This window comes from Trachemys scripta, chromosome 11, assembly GCF_013100865.1.
Source record: "Trachemys scripta elegans isolate TJP31775 chromosome 11, CAS_Tse_1.0, whole genome shotgun sequence".
In the NCBI taxonomy this organism is placed as follows: domain Eukaryota; kingdom Metazoa; phylum Chordata; order Testudines; family Emydidae; genus Trachemys; species Trachemys scripta.
The window spans coordinates 54,250,826-54,272,183 of record NC_048308.1 but is presented as its reverse complement, the minus strand read 5'-3'; the positions used below and the strand labels follow the sequence as shown (position 1 = coordinate 54,272,183).

General features: G+C 38.9%; 1 protein-coding gene across 4 annotated transcripts in view; it reads left to right on the top strand.

Annotated features, from left to right (window-relative positions):
- The window catches only part of RFTN2 (raftlin family member 2), a 51,621-nt gene extending 31,172 nt beyond the window's left edge, over positions 1–20,449 (top strand). For 3 of the 4 annotated variants that reach the window (XM_034786127.1, XM_034786129.1, XM_034786130.1), the window contains exons 8-10: positions 1,271–1,374; positions 13,141–13,219; positions 18,046–18,387. In XM_034786127.1, coding sequence (XP_034642018.1) covers positions 1,271–1,374; positions 13,141–13,219; positions 18,046–18,315 — 453 coding nt within the window. In that variant the 3' untranslated portion in view covers positions 18,316–18,387. Of the gene's footprint in view, positions 1–1,270; positions 1,375–13,140; positions 13,220–18,045; positions 18,388–20,270 lie in introns of those variants that run through there. The other variant, XM_034786128.1, reaches the window with a different exon arrangement.
- The last annotated feature ends 909 nt before the right edge of the window (positions 20,450–21,358 follow it).

Genomic DNA, 21,358 nt, shown 5'->3' with positions numbered 1-21,358 from the left:
CTGCTTCCACTGTAGTCAAAGCTGCCAATTTCCACACTCCTCCCCCACTCAGTGCTGTCCTGAAGCCTGATCAGCTGCTTTTTAGTATAAATTTAATATTTAACAATTCAAGTAAATGAAGGCAACTAGCCCTTTTCAAGGCCATCCTTCAGGAACTGTAGTATCTTTTGGAATTCAATCTTTGATCCAGGCACCAGTCCACTGTGCACAGTGTTCAGATCTCCTCCTATAAGTACTACAGAGCAAGCAAGGATGCAAGCTAAGTGGAAAAAGTCTTGATCCAAATGACCTATTTGTGTTGAGATGCCCTGTTAAGAAGCCATAGTAGCACCACTCCAAACAGTACTACATTAATGCAACCCAGGGAACTTTTAGAGCTTTCCAGGAGGATCCACAATGGGCCAGTTAGTGTGCAGCATACTTACACAAAGAAGTATTGTTGATATACAGTCCTGGAGAAACCACACAGGGAAGAAAAAAAGTTGATTGTTTTTATACCTGGGTATTCCAGCGATTTTTGATGTTGCCTATTTGGTAAAGGCCATTTTTCTGCTCGCCTGCTGGGAGCATTCATGTGTGCTAGGAGCTGTTGCTGGAAAAAGGTGGGAAAATTGTATAGTAAAATAGGTTTCTAAGTAATTAGCACATTTAGAAGTTGACTTGTTCTGTTTTCCATCTGCATAGGTCCCAGATTCTTAGGATCCTAAAATAATATTTTCCTAGATCCTGATAGGTTTTCTAATAATTATTCCTTTAAATGTTTACCTGCAAAAATCATTAGCTTTGAGCTTTACTCAGTAACTCAGTGACATGTTTGTTCAGAATGCAAAGTCAAAAATCAGGTTAAAAAAATCAGTGTCATTAAAAATGATTATTCTACTATTATAATCAAACTGGAAATTTTCTGTTATGCCCCAAGTCAACAAAGTACTCAAGTACATACCTCACATTAAGCACCGAAGGTGCTTGCTGAAGTGTCTTGAAGAATTAGGGCTTTAGTCCTAAACCCATATACTGACTTAATACCCCCATCTCTTTGTTTTATCCACCTGTTGTCTATAGTCTGACACTAAGATTGTGAATTCTTTGAGGCAGGGACTGTCTGTTTGTTTATATGGGTGTATAGTGCCTAACACAATTACACCCTGGCCTCAAGGTGTTATTGCAATAAAATAATAATAATGTCAAATGTAATTTGTTACATTATATATGGAAATAAGGTAAAACTGCAGAGTGCATTTACTGTTTTTATATTGGTTTATTAATGTAGGGCTGTGAAATTAAAACAGATTATGGACCTTTACTGCACACGCTGGCTGAGTTTGGATGGCTTCTTACATGTGTACTGCCTACACCGATCATCCGACATGACAGGTAACCAGAAAGTAGTTTAAAGCATAAAATATGCATTTCTGGAATGTATTATAAATATAAATCTCAGAGTGTACATTTGTATATATAACTGATCCATATGCAATAAGGAAGAATATATAAATAATGTTAATGAGATTCAGGATGTAAGTAGCTTTATTTAGATAAGAGTTTGTGGATTTTAAAGAAGTGCCTTGTGATTTAGGCCATTGACTTCAAATGATTTTGGATTAGGCCCTGAGACTCAGAAAAAAAATTTAAGCGCATGTTTAATTCTAAACTTGAGAATAATCCCATTCCTATTTAGGAAAGCATTTAAGATTTTACTTATTCCATTTGACCTTACTGAATAAGGATGGGATAACTTTTATGGTTAAAGTTAAGCACAACAGTGTTTTGCTGAGTCAGAGCCTGAGAGAATAGAAACATGTTGTTTCAACCACTTAAGAAACAACACTATCATAAAACCAGGCACATATTATTTATAGCAAATTAAGGTATGTGCTAATCCAGCAAAATTGAGCCTGTTCATCTCCATTGATGAGTGTGCCATGTTTCATTATTATATTCATAGCAAACTAGTGGTGTCGTTTTTTTGTCGCTTCAAGTAATTCCTACTCACTCACTCACACACACACACACACACACACACACTCTCTCTCTCTCTCTCTCTCTCTCTCTCTGTCTCACACACACACACACTTTCTAATGCAGGGGTTCTCAAATTGGGGGTCGGGATCCCTCAGAGGGTCATGAGGTTATTACATGGGGCGGGGGTCCAGGGCCGGCGCTTCCACTAGGCGACTCTAGGTGGTCGCCTAAGGCGGCAGAATTTGGGGGGCGGCATTTTGCCGCCCTTGGTGGAAATTCTGCGGCGGGGGTCCTTCCGCTCTGGGTCTTCGGCGGAAATTCGGCGGCAGGTCCTTCACTCACTCCAGGACCCGCTGCTGAATGCTCAGAGGAGAAGCGCTGCCGCGTAGGGCAGCAAAAACCCTGGCACCGCTCCTGGGGGCGGGGGGTCACAAGCTGTCAGCCAGTCTCCACCCCAAACCCCGTTTTGCCTCCAGCATTTATAATGGTGTTAAATATATAAAAAGTGTTCTTAATTTATAAGGGGGAGGGGATCTCACTCAGAGGCGTGCTATGTGAAAGGGGTCACCAGTGCAAAAGTTTGAGAACCACTGTTAATGCATAGTATTTAAATCTATTTTTAGATTAAAGGCTAAATTATACTTTTCAGATCTGCACAGCAGATTTCACCTCTCTTATTCTGTTCTCACAACATATGCAGAATTCTCAGAGATCTCAATGGGAGATCCATGAATGCATAAGTTGGACATGAGTGTAATGCTTCAAGAACTGCTCCAAATAAATGGACTTATTCCAAGTGAGTTGACACAGTACCTGACTCAACCCCCTTCAAGTGAAAAAAGTATAACTGGCTAGTGAACTGTTTACTCAGGATTAGATAAAATCCCCTTAGTACAATTAGTTTTAGACAGGAGAAAGTTTTGGGCACAAAAAATGGCAAATTGGAGACCTCTAAAAATCACACCATTTTTGCTATATTCTGCAATTTCTCATCAATTCTAAGCTTGCTTTCTTTTTTTAAATTGTAAGCCCTTCCTCTTGTGGTGATGCTGTGTAAAATAACATGCTGTTACCCTTTTAACTCATCCCTGAGGAAAACTTCCTTCTCATAATAACAGTAGCAGCAAAAGTGTGAACACCCAAGGAATTGTGAATTGCACTTCCTACAAAGGGACCATTTAAACGTTTGTATTATTAGCCGCTATATAAAATATTAATTAAGCCTGAGTCAAGGAGCTTTTCTAAAAGATGTGGGGGGGGGGGGAGAAGGACATAGGCCAAATCCTACAGCTATGGAGAAGCTCCAGTACCCCTTCAGGCCCTGGTTTCTCTTCCTTGGTAGTTGGGGGTAGCAGGTGGCAGATTATCTTGAGCTGCTGCTTCTCATCAGCTTCTCTGCAGATTTCAGTCCCCACTTGTAACAGGCAAAAGTATCCAATTTATGCTTCATGGCCCTGCAGAGAGAACATGAGGCATTTAAGCAGGGGGAAAAACAAGGAAAACTAAATACTTCAGAAATGGGTGTGTACTGCAGGAAGTGCTCTTAATGAGTCAGTAGGTGGATATTCCTAATTTACTGTCAACCCCGTACCCTGGCATGATGCTTACGTGATGATTCTTTGTGGTGTGCTGTCTTTTAAATAAAGCATAACATTACTGTTACTAATTGTGGTCATGCAAAAGGAGGGAAGTTGCATCCTGGCCAGATTTGAACCCGGATAGTTATATTATGGCTATGTTAAAAAAAATAAACCTCCTCTGGATAAAGTATTTGTTTCCTGTCCCAAATTATTGGATATTGTTTGTGTGTACTGTTAAGTATATGTTGTGTTAGGGTGTCTGGTGAAGTGCCTTTGGAAGAAACTCACTTAAAATGAATCTGATAGGAACTATATAAATGTAAGTCCCTAAAGGGACAGTGTGAATTGATAAAACTGTTATAAAGAAGAATGTGTTGTACCATCTGAGTAGAATTTCTATTGATAACTACTATTTCCAGGTCTCAATATAGCTATTTAAAAAAAAGAGAAAATTCTTGAAACACTAGTATTTGTGTGATAGGCATTATGCTATCATCCGATTATCCTAAGAATCCAAGTTAAAAGTCTGAATACAGAAGAGCATTCTATGCAGTCTGTACAGCTGTTCCTTTTCCCAGACTTTGAACTCTGACCTCAAAACCAAGATAGAATATTAACAGGTTTCAGGAACAGTATCTAATAGACTACACTGCTAAGAATAGTCACAATTAGCATTTTTATCTCCAATAAATGGAACATTTTGGGAGGTTATTTAGTAGAGCACTAGGAATTCTGGCAAATGATTTTTCTGTATCTTTAAACAAAGTTAACTTGTATAAAATAATTCTTAATTAAACTCTGTTTAAAAGTAAAGACTTAATAGCAAAATCTGCTTTCCATTTTTAATTTCTTCTTTAAAAGTTTTCTATTTTCCCAATTTATCACACAGAATCTGTTCTCTCCATTAACTATTAATGTTCATTGTTTCTCTGTAGAGATGTGATGGTCTCAAAACTGACATTAATAAAACTGACTGATCCTCCTCCCATTAATGTTAGCATAGAAACTCACATTTAAGGAAAGCAGGGTTGGGTTCTAGCCAGATTTATCATGTGATGAATGGGCTTTCTTTGCTGTCTCTTGTGGTTCTGATCTGAATCAGCATGGTGTGATGCACTGAAGTTCTAGATTCAACTTCTGAAACTTTTAATAGTTTTCCTGTTTTTGCAATAGATAGTCTACTTTACAAAATAAAAACTCCTATAAAGGCATGACAGCAGCAGTTTATGGATTTTTGTCTCAGATCTGGGAAAGCGAGTGAGAGTCTGGCAAGCCTGCCTTCTGCTCCAGCTCCCTATCTCTAGGGTTAGGTCACATAGGACACAGGAAATATTTCCTTAAAAACAGTTTTCTTTGCTGTTTAAAAACATAGCAGAGAAGTTGGACATCAGGACCTAAAACCTACAGCACTGTATGTTTGTGCAATGACATTTGAAAAACAAGCGTGACTTTGTAGGAATTAGTCCAGTAATGCGGCATAGGATCAGCATTGTTGTGATTATATACAAAAACCTGTAGGAGAACACTTCAACCTCCCTGGCCACACAATAGCAGATGTAAAGGTTGCCATCTTACAGCAAAAAAACTTCAGGACCAGACTCCAAAGAGAAACTGCTGAGCTCCAGTTCACTTGCAAATTTGACACCATCAGATCAGGATTAAACAAAGACTGTGAATGGCTATCCAACTACAGAAGCAGTTTCTTCTCCCTTGGTGTTCACACCTCAACTGCTAGCAGAGCACCACACCCTCCCTGATTGAACTAACCTCGTTATCTCCACACTGATTTATACCTGCCTCTGGAGATTTCCATTACTTGCATCTGAAGAAGTGAGGTTCTTACCCACGAAAGCTTATGCTCCCAGTACTTCTGTTAGTCTCAAAGGTGCCACAGGACCCTCTGTTGATTGTTGTGATTGTTATTATTGGAGTACAGTGGAGTGTGTCTTGGAGAAATGGATACCTGATGTGACTTTTTAAAATATTTGAGGTACTGATGGATACTATTATCCTGCTAGCAACAAATGAGGGGTTTACTGAACCTTGGTAGGGGCAAGAACAAAATGGAGTTAAGACTTGTGATAATTCTAAATATGAAATAAAGGGTATTAGCATTCTCTGGACCGTTTATTAAAGAAAAAGGTAATTTACAAAGAAAGCCTGAAATGTAAGAAAACATTTTTCAAACTCAGAAGTTATTTGCCAGTTCTTGGGAATTACCAAAAGTTCAGATGCTCCGGATAATATTATTAGTAATTTTAGGAATGAAATTTGTTGCCTCTTTTCTTAGTGGTGGATAAAGCTTTTGGGGAAAAATCTACCCAACAATGCCTAATGCTACAATAGTTACTGATACAGATTTACTCTAAATTCACATAATTAAGAGAGTCCTGGGGGGTCTAGGATTAAATCTCTTCTGCATCATTTTTCTGAAGAATTTTCCCTGTTGTAGCAGAGGACTCTCCAGTTGAAAGCAGAGAGACTGAACTCTCCAAACTAATCCACGATTGTTGGAAAGTCTGAATGTTGTTTAACTCAAACTGATGGCACAGCATTATTTTCAGGATCACAAACAAACTGAGTTTGGTATTAGAATTTACAACTCCGCTTCTTGCCTTCTTTTCCTAGGAAGTGTCCCTAAACTTCATCTTAAACACTTGAAATATCCTGCATGATATTATCCACATACACAATATTCAAGCATGACAAATAGCATCTTAGTATCAGAGCTGGTGGCAACCTTAACAAGCTCCATATTTTTTTAAAGGACTGATTTAATTATCACATGTATATTAAGAAGACAAATTTATTGCCCTCACACCATAAACAGACAAACAAATTGCCAGTGGGATTAACAAAAGAGTCTCTGTGCTCCTCTCCCATGACCACCCTGCCAAAAAGGACACTGGGGGGGGAGGAGGAGAGAAAAAACATCTCCCCTACAGAGATTTCAGTAGCTTTACTTTGTAGTGACCTTTATTTCCCCTTACTGCAGTCCCTGAAAATGGGCAGGACAGACAGGCTACAAGCACCAGAAGGCAAATATAGTGCAAAAAACTGACATTGCTGTAATTAGTTTATTGTCACTAATTACTTAACCTAAGTTCTCATAATGCATTGGACCCAGGAGAAAGCTGGAATGTGGGAATGAGAGGAAAATTTGAAATAGTTCATTTTATGTATTTTTCTCTTTCTAATTTAAATTCTGTGGCCATCCCACTGTCATTCAATTCTGTTGTGAATTAAGCCCATGGCTGTTTTGTCGTGTGCAGCATTTCAATAAGGCTGGACTTTAAAAATTGTTAGTTTGCCTGTTACCTACCCAGCATTCACCACCTCCCCTTTTCTTGATCAGAGTTTAAACATTTAAAAGCTTAATATTATTTGTTTTTCCATTCCTTTATATGAGATGGGATGTACAAATCCTATACAAAATCAGGCAGAGGCCCTGCCCCATGCTAGAGAAACCATTCAACCTGAAAGAGAGGATTCCCACCTGGTATCATTGAGGCAGGCATATAAGCAGGAGGGAAGTGTGTGGGTAGGAGCCTTTCAAAGCATCTCTATACCCAAGTATAAGCCCACCTGACTCCCTGGGCTAGTCCATGCCACAACATCCATACTGCTATTTATTTTTATTTTTTAGTACAGCTAGCTTGTGTCTGTCTACCTGGGCTGGGAATCACGCTCCCAACCTCCAAAGGGAGGAGATACTCATTCCCTACTCCAGGGAGTAAGAGCCAGGAAGCTCTCAGACCAAACCCCAACCAAGATGCATGAAGACCCCGAGAAACAGGCTGGTTGGTCACACCAGGGGTCTGTAGTATTTGACTCTCCTCTTAATTCAAGGAGGTCATGAAGCAAGGCAACTCCCAGATCAAGAGGCATTAGTAGCTTGGGGAAAGTTGACAGTTTCATCCCCTCCAGAGGGCTGTACTCCTCAACACAGAGTCTGTTAAGATTGCTTATTTTCCCCATCCAAGAAAAGTGTGCAAAGACAAAACTATGGGTATGTGAAACAGTCACCAATATATAGCAGTGGCCGTTTTAAATAAGGTTGTACATTCTGTCCTTCCACCTTACCACTTATCTTCCAGTAGTAGTTACCTGGGTATAGACAACTGGGACCTTTACTCTCTTCTCCCCCTCAAAAAAAAAAAAGTGTTGGGATTTCATCATTAAATAAAGGAAACGCTGAGTTTGGAACAGAAGCCCATTTATCTTGCTTTATTACAAGTGGACAAATTTCCTCAAAGTCCAGAATTACTCATTAAAGTGATATTCAACAGATAGACCACCTTTTATATTGGGGGGCAGGTGCAAGGCATAAAATACTATGTCCCTGTGTTACCTTCCCTCCCAGATATTTCAGCACATTTTCTTTATACACATAGATGCCTCACTGCATGTTATCCAGAAGTGGATTTGTATGCAGCAAAAATAATTATGTTACTGTTTGGTATCTGGTGATTCCAAAAATAGTAATTTATTTTCTTCCTCCCCTATGTAAAGTCTCCTATGAAGGTATTTCCCACATAGGAAATGGTCTGAGCCATTATTAATTATTTTTATTATTATTTTATTGTGGATTTAGAGCTTTTAATAGCTACTGAGTTGACACCTTTTATCCACAGAAGTAGCAGTGCAGACTTCTCACCTTGCCCTGTTATTGCCCAGCTCCTACCAAGAAACAGTTTTTAGTCACCAGCAAAATATGCCATTTCCAGTGTTTTCTATTCATTAAAGTATAAGCAGATACAGAGCCACAAAGAGAATCTGAGGACATTTGTTAAAGACCTGGATTGGGTCAAAATGGACCTTTCCATGGTGGTACCAGCACTTATCTTGTGGCCTTATCAATTTCTGCAAAATGTAAGCTTTAATTGCTTTACAAAATTAGGTTTCTAGTTCTTATAGTTGTGAAAAAACTTTCTTTCTGAACATGAACCAATACAGTACTGAGTCTGCAGACCAACAGAATGTAACAGCTCTAAAGGCCAAATACTGAGTCCACCCCATCACTCATTGGAAACAGAAGATCCTAAACAATGTGCCCTTGCCATGGCTCCAATGCAGAGTTTCAGCAATGGGGGCACAGAGACAGAACTGACCTCTCCCCATACAAGCAGCCCGTTGTGGGTAGGGTTTATGTACAGTGGCGGGGTACTGTGGAGAAACTTGCATTCCGACAGCTAATGCTGCAGCTGTTCTGTGATTTCATAGAGGCCATCAGACTAGGGCTGTCCATCTGGCACCTTTCATCAGTAGTAAATTCATTTAGTGTGGGATTTTCAAAAGCACCTAAGTGACTTAGGACCACTATTCTGTTCTATACTATATAGATTCATCCCAGTAGCTGAGCACTTTCCAGCATTGCACTAAGCAACGTGACTAAGATCTGTCATGTGTTTGTTCTCTGATCCTCTCCCCGGGGAGAAGTGTGTACAGTGGAGTGTGTTTGTTTTTAACTGTGTGCCTGTCTGTCTATAACAGGGGTAGGCAACCTATGGCATGCGTGCCGAAGGCAGCACACGAGCTGATTTTCAGTGGCACTCACACTGCCCGGGTCCTGGCCACTGGTCCAGGGGGCTCTGCATTTTAATTTAATTTTAAATGAAGCTTCTTAAACATTTTAAAAACCTTATTTACTTTCCATACAACAATAGTTTAGTTCTATATTATAGACTTATAGAAAGAGACCTTCTAAAAATGCTAAAATGTATTACTGGCAGGGGAAACCTTAACTTAGAGTGAATAAATGAAGACTCGGCACACCACTTCTGAAAGGTAGCCAACCCATGGTCTATACGTTTGTTAGAGAAAGGAAGGGGAAAGAAAGAAAGTCCCATTGACTTTCAAGAGCAACATTAAAAAGATTGAAACTTGAATGTTAACACTATAGCATTATAGTTCTAAAGTAGAAACATTGACACTTGGAACTTCCAGTAAGATGGATTCATCATTTTGAATATCTTTAAACGTTATAGTACATAATTCCTAATATATAACAATTTCTGAAGTGGAATTTACTCATCCAACTCTCTTTGCTTCTGCATTTATGTTTAACCGTGTGCATAAAAATAAAAGCCAATATGTTTTTTTAGATTTCAGGAACATGTGAGGGGAACAAAGACACACTGTGTAACCTGTGTCTCATACTTTCAGCATCCGTTGACAGTCATGAGCCATAGGATTCATTACAGTCAGCTTATCTTGGCAGGCTGATAACAGGGCACTATTGTAGTAATTAGACAATCTGGGCAGCATGTGAACAAATAGAAAATAATGTCAAATGTTACATAGTGCGGGCAATCCTAGAAACTATTGGGCTGTCCCGGCTAAATCAAACATCACATCAAAGATACTCTGCTGTGCCACAGAGAAATCATAAATGTCAATCACAAAAGATGTCTGTGAATTCACTACAAAGCTGAGACATCTTTTAAGATTATGTTAAATTGCCCTGAAAATCACTGGGGTGTTAAAATAAATACACACATAACGTTTAGTGTGAGTGAAATTGTACTCTCCGATGAAAAGCCTGAGTAAATGCAAAAGGAAAGATAAAATTCTCCACTCACAACCCACAGTCAGGGCATAGGTAACCCAGGCTCAGTTGGATTTCAGCTACTACTTTTATCCATAGATTCCCACTGTACTAATCACAAATTGTCCTCTCTCCCATGCATGCTACCATGTAAGTGGATTGCTGAAGAGCTGAGCTCCAGAGTGCACAGGTGGCTGTGGAGTTCAACTACATTTTGAGATTTGTGCAGCCCCTTGATTATTAAGATCCTTTCTCTTTTAAAGAAGAAAGAGAAGGCAGAAACACAATGAGAAGGGATGAATTTCCTATTTTGAGTCCAATTTTTGTAAATTGTAGGAAAGGCTCAGTTCTTACATTGGTGTGAATGCAGAGCAGCTTCATTGAAGTTAGACAGAGTTACAGTGGAGTAACTCCACAAGTATCAGGAGGTAGCCGTGTTAGTCTGTATCCACAAAAACAACAAGGAGTCGTTAAGGTGCCACCGGACACCTTGTTGTTTCCTCTGTAACTGAAATTTACACTAGTGTAGCTGAGAACACCATTATTTGGTCCAGTGTATAATAATTAGAGTATGGAATAACAGATAATAGGTGGCCCTTGTTTCTTTTACAAGTATCTGAACTAATTGATTTCTTCATGTAGTGAAACAACAGCCTGGAGTATATTCAATATGTGGGCAAAGAAAAATGCTTATAATGAAGAAAGAATACTGAATAAGTATAACTGTCTGATTTCTTTCAATCAGAGGAGTCCCGAATAATATAAAAATAGTATAATGGCATGTCTTAGCTCATCATGAAGAAAGATACTGTTGGAATTAAATCTCGGATGTTTTAAATAAATTCAAGTTCAAACGTTTATCTGAACAGTGCTCTGAAAATGGCATTGTAGTGTTTTTGTTAACACCTCCTCCTGAAAGCATAAAATTGCTCTTCTGTCAAAGCAATTTTAAATGAACTCTATCCTGAATGAGAAATATCCTTCTTTTCCCCTTACCGCTGGGAGTTACGGTCATGTTAAAAGGCGATTAGAGTCAATCTCATTATCAGCTGCCATCTTTAAAAATACTGATTTATGTATAAATTAATTGCATTAATAACTAATGGTATTCTAAGTTGGGTGCTCAACATATCTTAGAAAATGCTGGTGGTTCTTCTAATACTTTTTGTTGTTGTTGTTCCACATAAGAACTTGGTAGTACACAGTAGCAAATACATTACGACTTGTCTACATGGTGCAGTAGTGCACATCAATGGGGTGTGAATTCTAATGCACACCAACGTGTGGCTCATAAACTGACCTGTGTAGACCCTACTGACACACACTAAAAATTCCCTAGTGCGTGTTAATATAGACCCATTTCAAACAGTACTACATTAATGCACACTAGGGAACTTTTAGAGAACACCAGCAGGGTCTCCACAGGCCACTTAGTGCACAACATATTGGAGCACATTAGAATTGTGCACTACCACACTGTGTAGACAAGCCCGTAGAGACCTTCATGCATAATAAAAATTGTTGCTCAGCCAACATCAGTCACAAAGCAGCCCTTGCCTACTAAGCCAGTGAGCACTCCTGGAAATTGTTTCAGAAGGATTCAAGTTCTCCAGCTGTCTTTGGGAAGATTAAAGTGCCATGAAAATAGTTGGTTTTGGAATGTCACAGGGGAGAAAAAACAATAAATGACAATGTCTTAATATTCAAAGTTAATAATTACTGAATTCTCAGAGGTGAAAACTTATTAGAGGTATTCATAATCACACACATACAAAATGCGTTTACATAGATGTGTGTGTATTTGTGTGTGTTGCATACAAAATAAACCCTATATGAATGTTCAGGTTGCAAAGCTAAGTACTAAAAATTAGGAAATGCCAGAATTAAGGTTGTCTATGAGTATACAGGTTTCTACGACATGAGCTAATTGTGAAACTGGCAGCAGTAGTAGGCTATTATCCTCTATGTGACTCAGCCACTAGAGGGTGATGAAACTCAGATTTTTCCAGTGTGTTTAACTGCTATTTGACAGCAGAGGAATGTGGAGACTGAGGAATCCTGAATTCGATTCCAGGTTTTGGAGGGAGTGTGGTTTAGTGACCTATAGACCATTCTGCCCCTGTTCCCACTACTCACTCTCTCTCTCTGATCCCCTCTGCATCTGTCCATCCCTACCCCCAATTTTCTCCTCACCTCTCTGTATTCCTTCAGGTCAGGTAGCTTCCTCTTCACTGCCTAGACACCAGCAGCAGGCGCATGGAGAGAGAGAGAGAGAGAGAGAGAATCTTTCTACTGTCAGTCCTGGTGCCACAACAGCCCCCAGCGGCCAGGAACAGTGATTAATTGCAGGAAAAGTCCTCCTCCCCACTGTCCAAACCATGGGATAGAGCATGCTCGGTTGTTCTGTGGAGAAGGAGCATGCTCATTACAGTCAATACATAGGAGCTATGAGAGTATGGGGAATGCTAGGAGCAGACAGAATTTTTGGAGAATGATATTGACCAACTCTAAGAAGTCTCTATTCAGCATGTGTGAGCTGCACTTTTCAGAGGTTTATATCTAAAATTTTCATGGGGCAATAAAAGGAACATTCCTGCCACAAAGACACCCCACTTTCCACCCTAGTCAGCTAAATTTCAAGTCCCTGCTTCAACTTATGGCATTATTACAGCTTCTCAGTAAAAGGGTTTGTAAGAATTTTTGAACATGGGCAAGACAACATTTTCCCTAATCTCTGCCTCATAAATGGCTGAATTATTTTATCTACAACTTTCCAAAAAAAACTTCAGGCCAAGACAAGCACTGGCATGGAAAATTTCAGCCCAAATGGTTAAAGTTTGGCAAAATTAAAAGCAACTGAAAACAGGGTCTATACAAGCAAGTGTTAGGCAACCTTAATTATAGGTGATACTATCAACTCCTTCTATAACATATGTTGTGTGTGCGCATCATAAAATGTACAGTTACCCTGAAAGTCTAGATAATCAAAAGCAAGCTACAAATAAATGTTATTGCCTCCAAAACACTCAAATTATCTACTTTAACTTGCAGTGAGGGAAATCTGGCCACAAAGCAAGTTGTTTTCCTTCAGAGACCTGTTATGTGGAATTCAACTACCCAGACTCCAGAGGTGAGTAAAGATTATGTTCTTACTGAGTCAGTATCAGCAGATACTGTAGTTGAATATGGACAGAGATTGGTGGCTGCTGATTAACCTTTTGCATCAACAGTTTTAGGTAATGATTTTTAGTTTCATACAGAAGCAAACTAGGATTTGAAATCAGGGAATAAAGAGTGATAGTATGAGCCTTAACTATAGCAAGTTAGATGCAGGTTTCTAGAGGATATTAGCAGTTGTCTCAGCATAGGTCGCGTTGGGGTTTTTTAGTTTTGTTTTGTTTTTCCCCTTTTTGACTGGTTTGCATTTTATCTCAATTTTTCTCCAGCAATGCAGTTAGTTAATAAGTGAAGCAGTACCTGGATGAAAACAATATCTTGTATATAGCCTAAAATCTATTATTTAGACTGAAATATTGTTTCCAGAATTAATCACTTATCTGGTTGGATATCCTGTAGCTTGTTCCTTCAAGAACTTTGGCAAGCCTTTCAATGCACTGCAACCATACAAATTCTACAGGTATTCCACATCATAAAGAAAACTTCATTCTGATCTCAAAACTAATTGAGAAGAATATGCAAGTGATAACAATCTTTTGGTGAGCTGTGTGACAGGACATATGTTACCACATGGAAAAAAATGTGGTAACAATAAAAGGCCCAAGAATAGCCCCTGCAGCAGCTGAACTTCAGCTGCTCCCTCTTCCATTTGGGGAACTCCCTCCTCGTAGCAGCACTATAAAAGGTACATTGAGCATTATACAACTGGTGGTAATAACCACATGCTGTCAAGGGCCAGAGTTGCACAAGCAATATTAGATACGCAGTGTAGTAAATTCTGCCATCCACACAGCCCCACCAGATCTGGCAGGCAGGACAAACCCTTGTAAGACACTGCAGATATGTTCATCTGTATCCAGCCCCAGATTAGCAATTTCACAGATAAACATTTTTATAATAGTATTGTGTGATATAATAAGGACATCTTCCCTTTGTCCATCTGTGTTGACAACTCCATTAGCCTCCCAGAATCTCAGGCTCACCACCTTGAAGTCATATTTGAACCCTCCTTGTCCTCTCCTCACATCCAAGCTGTCACCACATCCTGTACTAATCTCCCACTCCCTCTCTGTTCCTGGTTCATGTCCAGATTATCTCTTGCCTAGACTAGCATAACTTCCTCCTCTCAGACCTCCTCCCAGATCTGAAGAAGAGCTCTGTGTAAACTCAAAAGCTTGTCTCTCTCACCACCAGAAGTTGGTCCAATAAAAAAAGGTATTAACTCACCTCCCCTTCTTCCTCCTCTCTCTGACTTTCCTGCCTCTTGTCCCTCCCTTTCCAATTTAATAAATATGTACAGCTCAAATAGTTATCTCCAGTCATGTCACATTCTCTTCATCACATACTTGCATTTTTTAAATCCTTTCACTGCTTTCTTGTCTCTTTACTGAAAGTATGAGCTCCTTGCCTTCAAGACTCTGTATGCTGTTGCCCTTGCCTACATCTCAGCAACCTTCAACCTATTCCTCCTCTTAGATTTTGCCAGCACCTCAGGTTTTAATGCACCCTTTGTCTTTTGTCTCCAGCTTGTTGCTTTGCAACTTTTTTCACACTGCCCCTTTGCCTGGAACAGTTTCCTTCCTCCAGGACACCAACTGTCCTCAGTTATATTCTTCAAATCCTGTAATTTACTCTTCTCATGCCTGACATTAAATTCTTAATGATTTATCTCATTAAATTTTTTTAAATGACATCTTGTTAGTTCCAAATCAGTGTTAACTGTTAACAAACCAAACTATGTGACTTTTCTGATGTTTTCCTTTCCCTGTGGGGTTTTTTTTTTTTCTGTATTATGTATAAATTGGATTTTAAATCTGCTCTCAGGGACCTTGTCTTCCTGTATATCTGTATTGCATCACACACACTACTACTAATTATTAATTATTATTATCTCCACCACCACCTATATAGCAATTACAGAACAATTAAGACAGGTTCCCACTGTGAGAGGTTTAAAATCCAAGTAAATTATAGTTTGTTAAAAATAATCCATCTGAGTGACTAATCAATCTTGTAAGAGTGCTCGAAGTTCAAGACGGGAGACATTTGTACCCACCCGTTTAAATTCTCTGTTTCACCTAATCTTGTGACGATCAGCAGTTGGGTGACCTTTACATCATTTGAGTTAAAGAACCATAAGGATAAGTTGTGCTGTAGCCATTCTTTTATTTCACTGTAATCTGAATTCCTTGACTTAAATATTAATGTACAGGAAGTCTGTAAATAAGGAATAGTTGATGTGTATCTACCTACTGTCATATGGGACCTGCGAATTTAAAACATAAAAGACCTCAGTATCTAAATACAAATGCCCTTTCTAACACTGATGAATGTTTTGTTTCTCTAGCAGGAAATCTCAATGCACTGAGGTCATTTCAGTGTGGAATGAGTAAGTGGTTCAGTCTGGAGCTGAATAGCATTTTTTAAACTTTTCCTGTTTTTCCATTTATAACATGATTTTTTGTCTAAATCTTAAACTTGACTAAAGAGACAAAATGTCATAAAGGATAAGTCATTTCAACAAAATGACCATGGTTTACAACCAAAAAATTCTTAACTCTATATACCTCCATTTAATGGATGAAATCCATATGCTTACTAATTCTGCCTGACTAATGTAGTCTGTCTCACAAGCTGTGTACTATGCAGATAGATTTCAGGTATAAACTCAGTTATTGAGATCTGAAGCATTCTCCGTTTTTAACTTCTGCCCTAGAAATCCTTAATGAATAAATTCTCGTTACGATGATCCCTGCATGGGCTAGTTATAATCTGATATACGTGAGGTATTAAATGTTGGCAAATTAATGTTTCTTTTTGCTTAGCAAGACCTAGGTGACTTCCATGGTACTGAGGATTACACTTTGACTTGTATTTTATTCCTGACTATGTCTCTTTTCTGATGGCTGTTGTGAAGTTTGCATTATGTTGAAGCTGTTGTTTTTCAAGAAACCTCTTTAGGCCCAAAATGTAGGTTTTATAAAAACAAGAGAATTGTTTGTTGTTTAAAAATAAAATTCTGATGGAAACCATTTTTTGTTTGGGTCTAAACATTCCCCTAAAGCATTTGCAGCTCAAACATTGCCGCACATGAGAGTCAGAAAGTGAAACTGACCAGGTTACTTCAGTCTAACTGGTTGAATGACACAAAGTAAATAAATAGCCTCAGTATTGCCTATCCCAACATTTAAATATAATGAGTCAAGCTCCAGAAACAATGAGATTGGCTTAAAAATCATGAGATTTTAAAATCATAATTTTGAGGTTCTTTTTATTTGCTTTCTCATAGTGGGATCTTTAGGGTTCACAAGCTTTAAGCTTTTCTCTGCAACTATAAGGGCTAGAAATGCACTTTATTTTTGTTTTCTAAGAAAGTTGAGATTGCCAGGTAATAACATGATTCTAGCAGCAGGGGCTTTAAGAAAAACACCAAATATCACAGCATTCATAATAAAAATCAGGAGTTGGCAACACTGTAAATATCAGCCCCTATCCTCCCTTCTACTGTGCAGGGTGTAGAAGCCTGACCCCAGGTAGCAGCTGGTATATGCAGCTTACTTTTCTCAGCGGCAAGCAGCAAGGATCTGCACTGTTTTGCGGGAAATGCCCCAAACTTGTTCTGTGGCCCCACAAGCCCCCCGAAGAAAGCATTAATTAGGAACTGTCCATTTCCTCTCTCCTCCACTTCAGGCTTTATGATGGGATGGTAGAGTTTTGTCTGGCCCATGATTTCCTTACTTTACCTGAAGAGATATAATATTTCAATGGCCTCTTGGGTTACAGGATCATATTATTTTAATGTTTTTCGTCTAACGATAGTTATAACATTTGTTTCCCTCAACAAATGGTTCAGAAGGCGGTGCAACTAAGTCAGAAAAGCAACCCTGAATGATTAAGCTATGACACTGACCCATACACAAAGTTTTATTTGACTTCCTTCCTTCCTTTTGTGCAGGCCTCACCACCACCTCACTGAGGCAGCCAAACAGAATCTATTTCCCCTCTCTTTCTCCAGGGGCCACTACTTCCCTTTAGTCTTAATGTGCAGTCTGTCATATATCAACCACCTCCACATCCCTTTCCTTTAGCCAAAAGGGACATTTTTTAATAGTTTCAGAAGGGGTGCAGGAAAAAGTTCAAACTGTATAAGAGAGAGTTAATGCTGTCTAATGGTCTGAGAATGGCACAAGGGGTCAGGAACTCCTGTGGTCTCATCTTGGCTCTGACACTGACTTTGTGTGACCTTGGCCAACTCATTTAACCTAGCCATGCCTCAGTTTCCTCACCTACAAAATGGAAATAATTATGCCTATTCACAGGGGTGAAATGAGAAATAGTTGGTTAATGTTTGTAAATGGCTCTGAATCTGTAAAGTGCTATATAAGTGCTAAATAATATAACAGCTACTTTCTGTTAACATGGGTCCTGTGCTTGCTCTAACCTTGGTCCTATACAGTGTCTTTCCTTGCCTTTTGATCTGAGGCAATTACTTTCTTCTTTCTCAAACTGAATAAATTATTTCTTAAGTTTTATTCTTTATTTATCATTTCTATATTCCAAAGGCGTTTGTAATGTAGGGCAGCTATATTCTGGAACAAGCCAAAATATTCCTGTGGTGTCCCATAAATCTCCTCTGTAACTACTCCTTACATTAAATTCATATATTTTAGGTGTGGAACCTTTTTAATCCTTTTAGCTGTTTATTCTGAAATCCAGGTTCTAACTCCGTTTTTTGCCTGTTCTATTTAACGCAGTGCTCAAACATCTCTTGTGTTTCAGAAAAAATCCACAAGGCAGCTCAGAAGTGACGAGAAAGGCAAAGTCTCTAGCAGAAGTATTGGATTAGACACAGCTACGTCTCACCCTATAGAAAGTGGGCATCCTCCTGATGAGTTTCATCTGTCTCCTTCTAAACCATGTTGGATCAAGGAGGGATCTGCCCAATATGAAAGCTTCTCAGGATTCAATAGCAGCGATAGTGTGTTAAGGGAAATGGATGATGGACAGTTCGAGCAGGAAGATGGGGCCACTCAGGTCACGTGTATGTGACCCAGTAAGTAACTGTATTGGAGGGAACTGTAAATAATTAAAACAAATGTAAAGACTGAATTTACTACATTACTTTATATGCATTTGTATAATCCTTTAGTTTTCCCAGACTCGTGTTTATATATCTTTTGCTACTTTCTAGAGTTATACGGTTAGCAAATAATACTACTACTGTAAAATACCTTGGGTTTATGTCTGTTCTTAATGGAACATTGCATTTCTAGAACTCTGCTAACTTCATTGGTGATATTCTCAGTGATGCTTATAAACAACAAGGAAGCAAACTTGGCAGATCAGATATGGCTTGTGGTCTAAGAGACAGTGGAGTGGGAAAACATAATGCTTTCCACAAGTAAAGGAAAATGGTATTTTTCTAAAAGAGTATCACAAATGTTGGAGGATTTAAAAAAATTAACTATCCAGTTCTTGACTTTCCTTTTAAGTTTTAATTGCAATTTTCAGTTTATTTGCCTTGCCTAAATCCAGAACCTGTTAAACCTAGAAATGTCAGTGCTGCACTTTCAGTCTCAATGAGAGTACTGTAGCAGGATGTACCTAACACACAAAGCCACATTCCAGCTTGCATATGTGCACACTGTTAAAATCAAAGGTAGTGGGAGTGTGTGGGGTGGATGTTTTCTGCCCTCATTCAGTTACATCTAAAAGAAAGGAGCTGTCAGGGACAATCCAAAGGGCCTCCTAGGATATGATCAGCACAACTAAGTATTACCTTACCAATCAATTTTAACAGATCATTTGGAAGGCTATGCAAAGAGTGTTACCAGTAAGATTATGGGTGCACACTAATGCTGCTTGTATGTAGCTCTGTTTTGGGGGTAGTCATGTGGAGAGGCAAAATTTGACCCATAGGATCACATATGAAAATATAAAAGCTAGGTCTCAACTGAATACATATATCACTGTGTGTAAAATGTATTCACCTGTTCATAAAGTTCCTGGCTGGAAGAGACTTGCTTGTAGATGTAATTATGAAAACTATTATAGATCAGTATCTTCAAGGAGAGTAGCTCAAGAGGCTTGAGTACTGAGAAACCCTAACATTGACAGAGGTGTGTTGGAAGAGGTGTTAATAATGATCTTCTGCAGCTGTAGTGCAATAACACTAATTCAGTCACTGCCTAATTTGATCAGCCATTTAGCTTATTAAACACCTCTGGAACCAAGTCATTAGTATAAAAATAAATTAACAGCTTTCATCCTTTATTCTGATCAATGTTGAGCTCTTTAGGCTGGTAGTGTAGTTCAGTCATTGCCTATAGAAAGTTGCCATTTAATAGAGAATGCAAAATTTTTAAATGAGAAAAGGATGGAGCTTGAGGGAAGCCAAAGACAAATGCATGTGCCGATGATAAAGGTGATTGAATAATGCAAGTTTTAGTTGCAATCGATCACTGTTATGGACATTATAAGCACAAGCTGTCACATGCACTGTCACAAGACATTTGATTAACAGGATCAATCACTAATTTCATTTAAATTGATAGGAACAGATTTGGCCAAAATAAGAATGGCATAGTACTAAATGTAATTAAATGACAATCAGGGTCATTTTACTACAGTTGGATGGAAGGAAGGCCTCGCTTAACTGACCCTTCTCTTTCTTTAACCACTTTGCACACACAATGCATTAGGTAAAATCCTCCTCCAGTATTATCCCATATACATCCCCTTTGAAGTGGCTCTATTCCAGTAGAATATTTATACTTCAAAGAAGGCCACTGTGTTCAAAGGGACTTCTGGCCAAGACTGGTAGTATGGTGGAATTCACAGTAGACAGAAGGAATGATAATTGGATCCTCAGGCCAGCAGGGTGGTGAGAACATGTTTATGTTATTACTGTGTAATGAGCAACACTGAATCAGGGAAAGGTTTAGTGCTGTTTCAGTTCAATTCAGTTCCATGAGGTTGTTTGTTTGTTTTTGTTATTTTTACAGAAAATCCAAGAAATAACGTACGTCAGAGAATGAAGATATTTTAATGGAAGCTGGTAACAACTCCTCCATTTAAGTTGCCTAACACTTTTTCTATTGTAGAAGATTCTTGCCAGTTTGTTTGGTTGGTTGTTTTGAGAAGCTGTAACACCTCTGGGTATTTAAATCTGGCAGAGAAAAACGCTGGGATTAGAGATGTGCCTTTACTTGTCCCATGAAATTCCATTCAGGTTTGGCGGCGTTCTAAATGGTTTAAAATTGCCATTTCCCTTCTCTCTCTTGAATTCTTCAGGAAAATGTTGGCAGCATGTCAAAATAATAACTGAATTTGAAAGTTTTAAGAGCCAAGTCCATCTCACAGCAGCGCACATAACTGGGTACACTAGGAACTGCCAAAGTAGCTTATGCAGTGGGGTTTTGGGAAAGAGCTTAGATGGGGCTTCCCCCATGCCCTCAGCCAAACAGACATAGCATATGACTGCAGCATCTCATCCCATTTCTGGGGAGCTTGCTACACCTCCAAAGGTGGAGGGTGTGATGTGGTGCACTCTATATGGTTTTATAAAAATATGATAAGTGAATATAATGTAACTGGAATATGCTTCATGCAAAAGGTTTCTTGTAAGGTATCATTACAAAGCTTATAATCTACTGAGTGTGATCATCCTATTTGTATAAATATACTACTCTTGTATTTAAAACTAGAAATATAAAATATAACTCTAAGGGCCTATTGTAATTCTGCAAAGTGTGGGCCATTAATGGTGGTTTGGAATCTTGATAACTCCTATTAACCAGGACCATTGTTTGCAGATGGCTGTGTTTTACCTGTGAGTCTTCCTGTATATGTGTGTGCTGGCAAGTGGGTAATGAAGTCTTGCAGTGACATGTGATCATGTCACCTGAACTGAAATCCATCTTTAACCTGGTGCTTTTCCAGTGAAGGGGGGTGAAAACCCAGAGGGACAAAGGGTTCCTGCCTTATGCAAAAGATATATAAAGGATTGGAACAGAACAGAGGGGAGAGAAGAGCCATTATGACGAATCCCCTAGCTATTGCCTGAGCTGCAATAAGAGCTGTACCAAGGGAA